A 15,576-nucleotide genomic window follows, 5' to 3' on the forward strand; every position below is an offset into this window, starting at 1 on the left:
CTGAGGCTTCAGCCTCCTGGACTTCACTGCTACTGGTTCTTCCAGCTCTCCACACTGCACGTGACCTTTGTGGAGTATTCACCTTCTGGTCGCATAAGCCAACCTAAAATATCTCTTTTTATAATTATACTTCCTATTGGATCTCTTCCTCTAGAGAACCGTAATACATATGGGCTTTCATTTGTTTGTTTTACTTTTAAAGAGCTGGGCTTCTATGCCTAGCTCTCCAGGGATATTTTATAAAACTTTCTGTGAATTTCTCATACTTCCTTGACCCAAATAGACTTTCTTTTTCCAGTTATTGGAAAGAGGAATGGGGACAGTTATGATTGTAGACTTCTTATGACCCAATTCCTATACCTAAATTCAGAAGATCAATACTCAAATTTCTATTCTGGTGGGAACAGGAACTCAGTGTGGAGGGGATGTGAGTCATCTAGTCAAAATTATGGCTGATATAAAGCTGAAGGCTCTCCTTGTGCATCAGTTCTCCTTTTGTGTCATAGAATATAGTTTGTCTTGCTTTAATGAGCATTTTTTAAGAAAATGAAATGTAGTTCTTACTCCTCAGGCATAGTTCTTGGAACCTTTTAGCCTAAGCAGGCTCAGAAGTGACCTGTTTTTTCTTCCTCAGAAACATGGATTCCAGAATCATGAAAGCCTTCCAAAAGGAAATCACCTGCCCTCTCTGCATGAAGTACTTCATAGATCCAGTCACCTTAGCCTGTGGGCACAGCTTTTGTAGGCCCTGTGTTTACCTTGGCTGGCATGACCTCCCAGATCATGTTACCTGCTCTGAATGCAAGCAGATGGTACAGAAGAGAAACTTTAAAACAAATATTTGTATGAAGAAACTGGCAGCCATTGTCAGAAAAACCAGTCTTTGGCAATTCCTGAGCTCTGAGGAACACATGTGTGGGGCTCATAAGGAGATGAAGAAGATCTTCTGTGAAGAAGACAAGAACTTTCTCTGTTTGCTCTGCTCTAAATCCCAGGAGCATGAAGCTCACAAACATTGGCCAATCGAAATTGCTGCTGAGGAACACAGGGTAAGTGATTCCTCTGAAGATCCATGTCTGTAAGAACAAAGAAATCAATATGGGTCTGTTTCCTTGGGGAATGCATGACTCTCTCTGTTTCCCATTCAGAATCTCTTCCATGTTCCAAGTCTCAGGCTTCCCATATTTGATAAACATCTGAGAGGAACAAAGAAAACATAATGACCCGGTTATTTTCATTGGAATTAATTTATCTCTCATTTCTGGCTTTTTCCCTATGTGAAGGTCTATTTTTTTTTTTTTTGCTGCATTATGATTTGTGATTTTATTTTACAGGAGAATATGGTGAAGAAAATGTGGTGTTTATGGGAAAAATATTGTGAAAGTTACAGAAACCTGACAATGGAGATGTTGATTATGGGCTCATGGGAGGTTAGTTCTATGCTTCTGCCTTCAACATGAACTTAGGGGGGGCATATGTGTAATGTTTAAAGTAGGAAATAGAACTGAAACCCTAGTTTTCTCTAGGATTAAACAAGAAAGGGGTGGGGTCAATAGTAAAAGTATTTCCTCAGTTTCTATTTAGGGCAGTATGGCCCTTAGGTAGTATTTCTAGCTGAGATACAGATATTATCAAAAGTGTGCTGCTTTACTACAGGTAAATGTACACTTAGTACTTACACAACAGCTACAAAAAACTGGGCCATCTCACAATGTCATGTGCTGGGAAGATATAAGTGACAGGCAAAAAGTGGCATTTGGTAGTCACTGAAAATTCAAATGCAGCTTCCAAAGCAGATTGAGCTGACTCCTGGTAGAAACTTTCAGAGAGAGGGATAAATAGTTCAAATATAAGAAGAGTCTGAAATTACCCCAACTAATTAATATTTAACAACATAATGTAAACTATGGAGGGGAAATAGGATGGGTGACATAGCATTGTGTTTTGAGTAGAAGATTACAAGTTTGAGAATAATTTTTAAATAACTCATTTTCTTTGTGAATGTTTATCCTGAGTGTGTTATAATTTAAAAGAAAATTAATTTAAAATTTGTTTTATGATAACTATGACAAATTATAAGCTAGAAAATATGGCAGAATTCAACCTGCAAATATCTTTTATTGGAAAGGTTAAGATACAAATCAGAAAGGAAAATGGCCATCCTGTAAATAAGTGAAATTCTTGATATATTAGAATATGATAACTTGGGGGTTTTTTAGAGTAATTCAGCAGGGAAGTAGAAAGTGGGTACAAGGGCAGAGACTGGAGATGAGGTTTGATTTTTTTAAGTAGTTGGTGGCAACATTTTTCACTAAAAAATTACTTTGAGATTAAGACACAAAGAGGAACATAGCCATAGAGTGTCAACCCAGAGAGAAGCACATGTCAAATAATTGCACTTGGTATATTTGGAGGGAGGTTGCTGAAGTCACATTGAAGTTGATGTCATAGATTGGAATAACTGTTGAGGAGAATTGAAGGAAATGGTATCAGACAGATAATAGAATCAGATGCTAAATGACACTTCAGTATGACAGTTAGCTGGGTGAAGTGCATGGAAATGAGTATTGCACTCTGAGGTTACAGTATGTAGGCTTTAAGTGACTTGGCTTAAACTCAAGAAAAGTGAATGGATTGCAATTCACTCCTTGGGGTCTAAAGTCCTTAAGTATGAAATGGGTTGTTTCTCCACATATGGGTTGGAAAGGATAAAACAACTTTATTTTTGTGTGTGGATTGTTTTATAAAACTCTTAATCATGAATTAAGTGAATGTAACTTGTTGAATGAAACTGTTGACCATGATGCAGAGTAAATGACATGGCGGTGCTGTCCTGAAATATCAGCTGCTTGGGAGGCTAAGGCAGAAAGATGATAAGTTTGAGTTGAGCCTCAGCAACTTAATGAGATTCTCTAACAAAATTAAAAGAAAGAGAAAAGAAGGAAGAAAGGAAAGAAAGAAGCCATGAGTATTTATAAAAGAAGGAAAGAAATAAAAATTTGTGGATTCTGAAAGTTTGACAAGATGAAGGCTTAAATAATTGTTATAAGATAAACAAGAATCAGGGAGTTTATTTTATTTCATTTTTTGTTTGTCCTTTTAAAATACATGAGATTAGATGTATTATGACATATTATGCATACTTAGATTATAACTTATTCTGATTAGAATCCCATTCTTGTGATAGTATATGATGTGGAATTTCACTGGTGATATATTCATATATAAACAGAGGAAAGTTATATCCTAGAATCAGGGAGTTTCAACAGGAGTTAGAGGGATAGGTCCATATTTTGATGAATTTAATTTTACTGGAGAACTACATAAATTTAAGAAGAGAAGCAATTAGAGTTGAATATGGGAAGATGCCTGCAACTTACTATGAGGAAGAAAAGCATCATTTAGAGAGGCTGCAAAAAGAGAGCAAAGACATTTTTGAGCAGCTCAAAGAGAGCAAAACCAGAATGGCTCATATGACAAAGATGTTAAGAGGAATATATGAAGAGGTGAAGGAAATATGCCACAGACCAGATGTGGAGTTACTCCAGGTAACTACTGATACATGGGGATGTAGGACAAGCATGTATAGCTGTTGCAATTCCCAGCTGAAATCCACTTCCCCCGTTGCTTCCAGTTTGGGTCTATAAACATATTTCCCCACAACTGCTGTTACTTTGCTAGCAGGTCACTGCTTCAAGGATTTCCAAAAACCTAGGATTCCCTCCTATGTTATCTGTAAGAGAGAAAATTGTATGGAATGATTAATGTATAGTCCCCATCTGAAAATCAACAACATAATTGGGACTTTTAGAAATTCACAAAATAGTGAGCTGAACACAGGTATTCAGGTTAAATCACCAACATAACAAGACGGGGTGATTCAAGAATATAGATCTTTTTAATACTCCTTTGTGGCAGTTCACCTGAGACCCAGGGCCTTGGCACAATGGCTGGGATCTTATTTCTGATTGCAGCAGAGCCCAGACTCCACAGTCTCTGCCCCTTCCACTCACACAGAATATTGAAGAACCAGACTTTGCCAGGACTCTATAGTGGACTTTTTGTTTGTTTGTTTGTTTGTTTGTTTGAGTAGAGAGCAAGTGGGACATGCATCCAAGGATGTAGTAACTTCTGGCGATGTATCAAAAATCTCACACTGTAACTAATGGTAGAGGGATCCTGTGAAAATCACTCAGACTTTTTATTTTTCTTTTCACAGGTCTTTGGAGACACACTGCACAGGTGAGTGTTTACCTGCGTCCCAGCAGATGCTATTTTAAGTTTCTACAGTACTAGTCAGGACTACTATGTGCATGATTCATTGGAATACTGAGTCAGTATTGTCATTGATCTACTATTTTCCTCCCTCACCTACTTTTGACATCTCTCTTATTTCCTATTCTCAGTGATTTTAGGAGCAGCTTCAATAAAAATGTGGCAAAAGAGAAATTATTTAAAAAATCCTTCCATTCCTTGTTTTCTTTTAAATTCTGGAAAGCCTATGCAGATAAAGGAGAACTAGTAAGTGTTCTCAAGGGTGATGAAGTCAAACACCTCACAGAGCTAATAGAGGGAACAGCGGCTAACAGGAGATATAGAGTGCTCCAATGTGTGAAATCTCTAGAGATTTGTTAATTTTGTATGTATAAGCTGACAGTTTTAAATGACAGTTGAAAGAAACTCACAGCATTTTAGAACTCTGTGGGTCCTCCAGGAAGCAGATATCCCTGCCTAATATTTTTCAGAAATTCTTCCTGTGAAGGAGGCAACAGCCAGTTCTAGTTTTTAGAGAAGCTTGTGTCTACAGATAGGGAGATTTCAGTGCAGACTGGAAATGGACACCAGATTTTTACTCTTAAATATACGTAAGTGAACAGAGAACTAAGTATGTTTACAGAATTTGAGGAATAACAGAAAGGATTAAAGTGGATTCCAACAGCATTTACAATATATTTGAATATTTAGGAACTGCGAATAAGAATTAATTTCACAAAGTGATAATTTCTGTATTTCCACATCTATGTGTTGCAAGAATTTTTATGAAGTGTCTTATCAAGAAGAGTCATGATTTTCTGACTGTACATATGTTAACTGCATCTTCCTTCTTGCAGGATTGAATCTATGCAGCTGTATATAGTCCAACCTGTGAATCCAGAACTCAGTGCAGGACCCATCACTGGATTAATTGACAGGCTCAACAGCTTCCGAGGTAAGCATAAGCCCATTGTCAGTATTCTCTCAATCTATTATTTGTTGTTAGGACCACATGAGTGGAATTTCTCTTTCATTAAATATTTTACTTATTTTTAGAAGTAAATAATTTGACTGCAAATTCTTGAGTATGTTTCTATAGTCAAATTTATAGTATAACGAGTGAAAGATTTAAAAAAAAAAAAAAAAAAAAAAAACTACTTAAATAGAATCCAGGCTCATATGTCCTGAATTATATAAAAATGATATAAAATTGGAAATTTTAATAAGCAGAGCTACACTCAGATTTAAGATTCATTATTCAATTTCACATACAAATTTATGCAGTTGTTCAGTATGTTCATTATTGAAAAAAAATTTGGTCCTGGCATTTTAACTTGGGGCCTCACACATATTAGGCAAGCACCACACCACTTAGCCAGTAATGCAGCCCCCAGATTTTTTTTTTTTTTTTGAAACAGTCTCACTAATTTGCCCAAGCTGGCCTTGAACTTTTCATCTGCTTATCCCAGTCTTCTGGGCTTTCAGGCTTAAGCCACCTCATCCTGCTTAATTTGAATTGTTAGGAGAAGCTTTGGGGGGTAAATATTTGACTAGAACTTTATGTTGTTTTTACCATGGGTATATATGATTAAATGACATAAAATTTTGAATAGCTATAGGAAATCTAAGAGAAGAAATCAGCTTTATCACCAAGAAAGGAAAATACACATAAAATTGATTTTGGTTTGCTCAATATAAAGAGCTATATGTTAAATCTCAGACATGAAGGGCAATGCAGAGCATGCAGAAAACTTAGGGATAGTGAAAAGTTTTGCATAAATAAATTTTAAATTATTCTTTCTAAAATTACTGAATTTGAGGAATAACAGAAAGGATTAATATGGATTCCAACAACATTTATAAGATATTTGAATATTTAGTAACTATGAATAAGAATTAATTTTACCAAGTGATAATTTCTAAAATGTATAAATGTTATTTTTATCCAGTTATCTAGAAAAGGTTACAAGAGAGAAAATCTTCACCTCTCATCCAAATAATGACACCATTTTTTTGAAATAGGAATATTTTTCTGATACTTATTTTTGATGCCTCCAGAGAATTCAGGGCATCCTCTCTGTAGCTATTTTGAAATAAAAATTAAATTAAAAGACATTAGTTTTATATTTGTCTCATCTGTATCTGTGGTAAGGAATTTGTTTGTTCTGTAGATTTACTATTTATGCCCATAATTTATTAGATTTTACAACCAAAATCTTTGTTGCTGTTACAATTTCACATTTCTCAGTAGTATCATTTCTTCTCAGAAAGACTTTTTTTAGAACTTTAACTTATTATTTACATACATGTCTGCAATATTTTTCTTACAGTTGATATTACTCTGTGTCATGAAAAAGTCTACTCCCACATCTTCCTGTATGGAGAGTTGAGAAGTGTGAATGTTGCATGCAGTCCACAAGGTTCCTCCTTGATCATTCCAACATCAGAATGCTTTCTTGCCTGGGGTACTCACACTTTTTCCACTGGCAGATATTACTGGGAGGTGGAAGTGGGAGACTCTTGGAACTGGGCTTTGGGAGTCTGTAATGATGATTGGAAAAATAACAGAAATTACAAGATAAATGAGGTGGAGGGGCTCTTCCTTCTTGGATGTGTTAAGGAGGGTTCCCAATGCACTCTCTTTACCACCTCCCCACTTGCCCTTCAATATGTACCAAGACCTATTGGCCTAATAGGAGTATTCCTGGATTATGAAGGCAGAACAGTGAGCTTCATTAATGTTGCTCAAAGTTCGCTGATACACAGTATTCTTTTCTGTTCCTTTTCTCCCCTTGTCAATGCTGTTTTCTGCTGTAGTCACATCTGACCAGACATAGATAAGGACTATGCCCCAATATATGAAAAATTAAAAATCCAAGGAAGCCCTCTTCCTTGGGTATTATCAAACAGGTTATATTTTATTAACTTTACATTCCTTCTAATGTTGTGAAAACTTGTTTACTTTGTTATTAATTATGGTGATAATATTAAAAGCTCATATATTCCTAAAATTAGTTTTTTTTTTTAAATTTATTCATTTGAGGAATATAATTGCCTATGGTACATGAAATAGAATATATTTTCTGGTTTTAATTTATTCCTGGACTGTCGCAAATGAAAGAATAGATAAAGTATGATTTAATAAAGTTAAAATTCAACCTAAGAGAACATGTCTCTTTCTCTACCCAAACAAGCATGACCATAAAGACTCAATAGTTATAAGAACATAATTTTCTCCTTTTTTTATCTAACTTTAATTACTCATCTTGATCCATTTTCTGTTGTTTTCACACAAAACCTGCATCTGAGTAAATTATAAAGAGAAGATTCATTTACCTCACAGTTCTGAAGACAGGTAAGTTCTAGGTCATCCTGCCTCAGTTTCTGGTGAGTTTCATGATGAATCTGCTCATAGCAGAGAAGCAGAAGGAGAAATCATCCAGTGCAGAATGTGAAAGCACATGGATGGCATTCTTCATAACAACCCACTTTCTTAAAAAATAACTCTCCAAGGGCCCAAAATTCACTCTTTCATTCAGGTTCAGGCCCAGGAAAAATGCACTGATCCTTTTTAATGACTGAAAGGCCCCATGTCAAAACACCACTGCTGTATGAAATTACACTTTAACTTGTTTTTTTTTTGTTTGTTTGAGGAAAAACCATATTCAAAACATATTACTATATATCCATTCTGTCCATTATTCTGAGTAATCATTCTTAATCATCTGTGTGATGATTTCCTTTCTAAAATTATAAACATACATGTGAATATTTACAATCATTAGTATTCTCCTCTGCATTGGCAATCACAGGACAATCAATCTAGTGCTGAATAAAATGGTTATACAGGTGGACAAAAAGAAACCTTAGCCCTACCTATACATAGTCTTTTACAGTTTGACTTAAGAGAAAATAGTAGTCTCATAGAAAAATTGCCTAGACAAGACATGAAAACAATAATCAATGAGGAAAAATTTAATTGGTCTGCATTAATTTTTTTTTAAAGAGAGAGAGAATTTTTTAATACTTTTTTTTTTTTTTTTTTTTTTTTTTTTTTGGCGGACACAACATCTTTGTATGTGGTGCTGAGGATCGAACCCAGGCCGCACGCATGCCAGGTGAGCGTGCCACTTGAGCCACATCCCCAGCCCGGTCTGCATTAAAATTAATGACTTTTTGCTTAAAGATAATATTTCAAAAGTGTGAACATACAGAACTGAAGTTGGAAAATTGCCATGCACTATGAGCTCTGCCTGTAATTTCACCTACTTGGAAGCCAAATAAGGTGGTTGATTTAATTCCAGGTGTTCAAGGCAATAAAGCAAGATCTTTTCTCAAAAAAATAAAAGCTAGAACCAGGCATGATGGAAGATGCCTATAATCCCAGCCACTTGGAAGGCTGAGGCAGTAGGGTCAGAGTTTTAGCAAGACTTTCAGCAACTTAGTGGTATACTTTCTCAAAAAATAGAAGTGACATGGTATGTTACTCAGTGATAAAGCATCCCTGTTTTCAATTCCCAGTGCACTTCCCCCCCAAAAAGAATATATTTACCAAGTATGTATCAAAGATAAAATAAACGTGCATCATAGATGCTATGTTGGTTGATCTGAATTGTCAGTTTGGATTAAAATATGCTTAAGATTAGGATGCTTCTGGGCATGTCAATGGAAGTGTTTCTAGAAATGACTGACATACAGGAGAGCAAACTGAAGTACAGATTCACTCTAAGTGTGGGCAGCCATAGGTTGAAATCCTGGATGGAATAAAAGTTGGAAAAATGAGGCATCAGTGCCCTCTAGCTTGATTCCTCTTGAGGGGTTTTAGATTGCTGCTGCAAAATCCTGAGAGCATCAGACTCTATCTCCTTCACTCTTCCAAAGTGAACTCTGAATACTGACTATCAGGTTGTTTCCAGGCCTTTTATCCCACTGGGACTACATCATTAATCCATCTCTTTCTGAAGCTTCAGTATCTTAGACTAAGCAACTACTGGTTTCTCCACTCTCCAGCCTGCTGATAGGCATTGTGGGATTATACAACTTCTGGTTCTGTAAGCAAATCTAATAATCTCCTTTCAATAATCATATATTCCCTGTTGGTTCTGTTCCTCTAGAGAGCCCTGAATAACAAAGATGCATAAAGTTTGGTAAATAAAGAAAAGTGAACCTGGTAAAAAAAAGTTTGATAATTTTTTTTGAATGGTAATATCATAAAACAGAATACACATATGTAGTCTGCTGCACCCCTCCCCTGACTCAGGCAATGGCAAGGCCCTACTGAGGTGGATGGCACAAGGCATCCATCCTCTGGAGGAGTGCAGTATGTTTCTGGGAATGGGCTGGTTTGTTTTTGTATTCCTTTAATAAGTATAGTTGTGACTTCTCATATGACCATTAAGTATGAAGGAGAAAACATTACTTTCCCAATTAATGCAACTACTTCTAAAGAATAGATCTGTTTGCTCTAAATGCAATGATTCAGCTGTGGAGCATAAATTGTTAATGTCTAATGAAAAACTCCCTGTATTCCTGTCAAGGAAGTTTTTGAGAAATTAAATTAAAATCTAGAAAAGAAAAATTAATGTTAAGAAGACAGATGAGTGCTTAGTACTGGGCAACTTGTTCTTGTTCCTGTGCACAATAGTTTGTGCTCTTACTCTTGTTTGATTAAAATTAATAACAAGTCAACCACTTGCCATAACCATGGCACCAGTTCCAGTCAGTAAGTCAAGAAAGAATAGTCAAGGTATAGGTCAATAGTTTGGGACATTTCTAACTATTATTAAAAGCTAACTAAGCAGAAACAGCTCAAAGCAAAACATGAACTGAAAGTACAAATGCTTGCTTATGCATAAGCCAAGATACATTCTTCTATTCTAATTGTAGCTATGAAATATTTTGTTTCTTTGAATAATGATTCCTGTTTTGTAACCACAAAGTACTGTGAGCCTGCCAAAATGAAAAGTATATATGATCAATTTCACAAGTAAAGATTGGGATCAACACCTTCACTTTGGTGTCTGTGTTGTTTCTCCACCACCCTTTCGCCGACTCCTCACCATCCATTCATCTCCTGAGACACCCTGTTGGAGCTGGACTCCAACAGTAGTCAGTGAAATATGAAAAAATACTCACCTTTATGAGTCATTAGATTATTGCAAATTCAAACCATAAATCGAATCACTAGATGTCGCGACCCCTTGCCTGCAAGGAAGACGCAACTCAGGAATCTTCTTTCAGCAGTTTATTCAGGCCCTTGATATTTCTTCTTCTCTCTCTCGGATGCCCCTCCCAGCCTTAATAAAGCATCCCAAGCCCCAATGCAAAGCTGCCGCGTGGAGCTTTCTCACAGGGTGGTGAAAAATCATGTGCCAACTTTCCTAGATAAGGAGTTGTCACAGACCACAGCGGAGCCAGCATCATCTTGTAATGGCGACCATAATCTGCAGAAACGGCAGAAGCGGCTCACCACAGTTCCCCCTTTTCTGTTTTCTTAAAACAATACAGGCGAGAGTAGAGGTCCTATCCCACTGTGCAGAAGTGGCTGCATAGTATGACTCAGTCCTAAGGAGGCGCCTTCCCCAGATCTGAAGCCATATCAGCCGACGCCTTTTTTCGTGGGGCGGGGCGTGGACGCGTCTAACCCGCATGCAATAGGACATGCTCTCCTTGAGGTCCACGTCAAGGATCACTCAAGTGCAGTGCCTTGCCTCGCATCCTGTATCGTGACGATGGTGGACGAAGGGGGATAGCTGAGGCTGAACTGTGGCTGTTTATAATGACAAACAAGTTGACAGCACCCTGAAAGAAAGGCACGAACTTCAAGGCGATAGAAAAGTACTAGTGTGGAAACCCATCTGCGTGCAATGGCAGTAAGACCGGCAGAGTGCAAGGGCTTTCCAACACTAAGAGAATAACAAGGAAAGTCATGTCGATCCCAGTGCAATGTTATAATAACTTGGGGTGTAACGACCATGACAAAGGTTTACTGCTTAAGATGCGCAAGCCAGACTTGAGGCGAGTTGCCATTTTCTAAAGCTGCAAGAGCTTGTATGATCATAGCCTTTTCTTGTGCATGGCGAGTTTTAAGGCGACAGAGAAGCCACAAACAAAGTACAACACCGAAGCAACACATTGCACCAAAAATGCCTACTCCCACCCACTCTTTGAAGAAGGAAAAAACAGAAGATATCCAATCGGTGAATTGACCCAAAGTCACGGGATCGACACGGGTACTGTTCAAGACAGCTATCTGGGTTAGTTGAGACTGGATCATGTCTTCCGCTGCCATGGACCAGGTTCCGGATAGATACTCTCCGATGATGCGGGAGGCATTTCTGGAATTATTAAATCTGACAGAGGTTATACATAAATGTGCACGTTGATCAACACAACCCGAATGTACTAGGTCAGACAATTCCTCAACTTGAGCTTGAAGCAGATCTATCCTTTGATTAGCAGCCAGAATCCCAGATAAAATGTGTTGATTAATTCTACTTTGAGATTCAAGTATGGTGGATGTTTGTTGAATAACCTGATTAATAGTGGCAGCAGTTTGAATTTGGCTGGCTATGGCTACTCCAGCTATAACTGCTGCAGCAGCAGATACCGCCACAGCTGTCACTATAGCTGCCGTAATTCCAAAATCTCTACGGGTTCTAATCAGTTCAACAATAGGAAAAGACTCTGGATCTGTAGTAACCGGAATCGGGACAAAGGTTGGAATTTTCATAACCACTGCTGTAGTCCAGGAGCCATTCCAACACTCAGACAAGTAGCAAGTAACATTAGAACAATTAAGCATCCCCTGTAATGTAACATTAGCCAAAAGAAACAGGAACGGAGATTGGAGACAGACTGCTGCGGAGGGTAATGTAGCATTAGATAATTGTGAATTATTTGCAGAAATTTTAAGCCTCCTACCTCGCTCCGAGTCTTGGGTACTGCCAGAAACATTAAACAGCCAACTTTGGACTCCTAATATTTCCCTGGGGAAACACAAGCGCGGACTAGACTAGCCCAATCTGAGGGAGTCATGCAAAATCTAGTAAGTCCCTCCACCTGAGTGAGAGTGAAAGCGGCATCTATGCCATAAGTGCGGACAGATTCTGCCAAGGTTTTAATTATCTTAAAGTCTAAAGGCTCATGATATCTTCCCCTGTTATTGTCCTGAAATACAGGGTATGCAAGTCCCATATCTGTATTAACTGTCCTCCAAACTTGTGCATGAAAAGATCTCCCGGAACCTTGGCTCCCCCCCACATACGGAGGTGGGGCAATCGGCACCATATCTTCTTCTAGATATTCTACCTCCTCCTCCTCAGAGTTTTGTTGACCGATGTTAACTCCCTTCCCCTTCTTACAGTAGGCCTGCATGCCCTGTGTCTCCTTTTTCTTCTTTTTCATTTTTATCTTATGTAGTTGTTGTAACAATATATCAAGGTCCTCAGAACTCTCTGAGTCGCTTGTGTTCTCAGGCGTTTTTCATTCGGTCAAGTCTGGGTAGAGCCTTCTCCTATTTTTATCTTCAGGCTCTTTTGCCTTCTCACTACTGTTACTTTTAATACTCTCTGCCACTTCACTACATGATCCTTCAGATTTTTCCTCATGCAGTTGCTCTAAAACCTCCTGTCCTTTAGTAAGTGCTTCCTGACATCTGTCATCTGTAAGGCAACCACGGACCATTTTCCAAAGGGGTATCACCCCACCCTCTAATATGCCCTGCTCAGAAGCAAAGTCAAGATCTTTGCCTAATTTATCCCAACTAGGCACAGTAAGGCTGCCCGAAAATGCAAACCACGGTGCAGCGATATCTATCTTCTGTAAAAATCTCTGTAAAGTACTATGTTTCACTTCCAGTCCCTTGGAACATAACAGGCCATCTAGGGCCAGGAGAAGCGGACTTGAAGATGCAGCACCCATGACACAACAACAAAGGAAGCACAAAAAAAAGAAAGCGAAAGTAGGAGCGAAAGTACACAGTGCAGCTGCAATAAAATGTAAGGCTCTCTCTTTCATTACAGAGGAGCTGCCCCGCTTTGGTCGCGGATCCCACTTACTAGGGACTAACCCCGCTTTGATCGCAGATCCCACTTACCTGGGACTAACCGGTGCACCACCCCTGACTGTTGAAAGTTCTGGTTCCCGGGTTTCGGCACCACTTGTCGCGACCCCTTGCCCGCAAGGAAGACGCAACTCAGGAATCTTCTTTCAGCAGTTTATTCAGGCCCTTGATATTTCTTCTTCTCTCTCTCGGATGCCCCTCCCAGCCTTTTAAAGCATCCCAAGCCCCAATGCAAAGCTGCCGCATGGAGCTTTCTCACAGGGTGGTGAAAAATCATGTGCCAACTTTCCTAGATAAGGAGTTGTCACAGACCACAGCGGAGCCAGCATCATCTTGTAATGGCGACCATAATCTGCAGAAACGGCAGAAGCGGCTCACCACAACCTGACCTTGTCAAGAATAAATAAAAATTTAAAGATGAATAATATGTGTTGACAAAATGTAGAATAAATAATATTTACACAAGGCTAGAGAAAGTATTAATTGAAAAAATAAATTTTGGCTTACTTACTGAAAGCATTTTCTAAGGCCTAGGTATTCCAGTAGGGATAAGCATATATTATCAGCAGTTTCTACGTATACTTATTAGGTAAAATTTATAGGCAATGCTGTTCCTTTCATCATTTCTCATAATACCCTAAAATTTGGACTCAAAGACACTTACCAACAGTTGAATAGATAAATTGTTGTACACTCATGCAAAGCAATTATATGAAGCAATCAAAATGGACAAACTCACTGCAATAATGTAAATGAATAAATTTTAAAAGCATAGGCTGAAAAAAATATTCAAACAGTTTTTCCACTGTATATAGCTAAGGAATGATATATTAGATATTTACCAAGAAAATACATTTTAGATCCTTTTACCACACACACACACACACACACACACACACACACACACATACACACAATACCAATGGCACCTTACTTAAATAAATTTCAGACTCTGGTGTAACATTAAAACTTAAAATATATTTTGGGGGGTGCTGGGGATTGAACCCAGGGCCTGGTGCATGCAAGATAAATACTCTATCAACTGAGGTGTATCCCAAGCTCCAAACTTAAAATAGTAAATAACTTCATGAGAAAATAACTATACATGTCAGTAATAACTGGGAATAAAATATAGGAAAAATTGCAGTTGAGGGGGACATATTTTGTTTCACCAGGAGGATAATTATCTCTCCTGTTTAAAAAAACTTTAAGCCACAAAGAGCCAAATATATTATTGCCTTTGGAAAAGGGGAAATAAAGACATTTAAAAAGCAGAGAGAAATTAAAGTAGATACAAATATGTGATGAGTCTAGACCTACAGGTGGAGGTGGACATAATCACTGATAAAGCCCCTCCCAAGACTCAGGGACATGGAAAGTCCCTAAGATCATGGTTGAATCATCAGAAACATAAGGAATGTTCCTACATCCTTCAAGTTGCCATTGCCCAATGAGACTAGCAAGTGATGAGTAACATGTAAAAGCAGTTTATCTGAGGGTCTGAGAAGATTTTGTAGGGAGAACTAGAGTGTGGAGCAGATATTGAGAGAAACTGTTGAGCCAGTCCAACACTTAAAACAAAGTAATGCTAGGTGAATATGCAGCCCATGCAGCACTGAAATAATGACATCAGTAATGAATCCCAAAACCAACTCAACTTCCCACCAGATTGATTCAGACACAACACACACAGGTGAAGTCTAGTATGAGAGAAAGCATGCCAATTTACATTCTACATATCACAGAATTGTTCCATTTTTATAAGGAAATTATAATATATAAAAATAAACAAGAAAAAAGTAAAAGAAACACCATTCAGACATGAAGCAATCAACAGCACTACATTGTACTCTTTACAGTTAGATCAGTTGGCACAATTCTTCAAAAGGTTGGTAAGGTGTCTTTGCAAATTGTGAAATTTTTGTAACTTTTAAGGTTACTTACACAGAATGGAAAGGGAAAGGAAATAATTTTCTTTTTGAGTATGTGTGGTACTGGGAATTGAACTTAGTGATCCTCTATCATTGAGCTACATCTTCAGCCCTACTCATTTTTGAGTTTGAGACAGGGCCTTGCTAAATTGCCCAGCCTATAAAAAAAAACATGTGATCCTACTGCATCAGTCTCCTGAGTAGCTGAGATTACAGGAGTGTGCTACCATGCTGGCTACAAAATGACATTTTATACAATGTTTTTGTAAATAGATCAGATTTATTACTTTTCTACAGATCACTCATTTATTTCAGTTATTTCAAGTT

General features: G+C 37.9%; 1 protein-coding gene across 1 annotated transcript; it reads left to right on the plus strand.

The window, feature by feature from the left end:
* The first annotated feature begins 539 nt into the window (after nt 1-539).
* On the plus strand, nt 540-7,352 carry LOC124089380 (tripartite motif-containing protein 51-like). The gene is made up of 6 exons (XM_046439377.2): nt 540-1,049; nt 1,335-1,430; nt 3,318-3,548; nt 4,220-4,242; nt 5,112-5,209; nt 6,585-7,352. Exons 1-6 carry the CDS (start codon nt 639-641, stop codon nt 7,079-7,081), a joined length of 1,356 nt encoding a protein of 451 aa, XP_046295333.1. The 5' UTR covers nt 540-638; the 3' UTR covers nt 7,082-7,352.
* Nucleotides 7,353-15,576: the final 8,224 nt, after the last annotated feature.

Source organism: Marmota monax, unplaced genomic scaffold, assembly GCF_021218885.2.
Source record: "Marmota monax isolate L192 unplaced genomic scaffold, Marmota_monax_Labrador192_F-V1.1 WCK01_AAM20220418_F8-fsc00096, whole genome shotgun sequence".
NCBI classification, from domain to species: domain Eukaryota; kingdom Metazoa; phylum Chordata; class Mammalia; order Rodentia; family Sciuridae; genus Marmota; species Marmota monax.

What these genes read in the sequence shown, in the direction of transcription:
- LOC124089380 (XM_046439377.2), top strand. Translation starts at nt 639, where the DNA reads ATGGATTCCAGAATCATGAAAGCCTTCCAAAAGGAAATCACCTGCCCT. An exon ending in TGATTATGGGCTCATGGGAG is followed by an intron (nt 1,431 to 3,317) that starts GTTAGTTCTATG and finishes ATTTTACTGGAG; the next exon opens with AACTACATAAATTTAAGAAG. An exon ending in CAGATGTGGAGTTACTCCAG is followed by an intron (nt 3,549 to 4,219) that starts GTAACTACTGAT and finishes TTCTTTTCACAG; the next exon opens with GTCTTTGGAGACACACTGCA.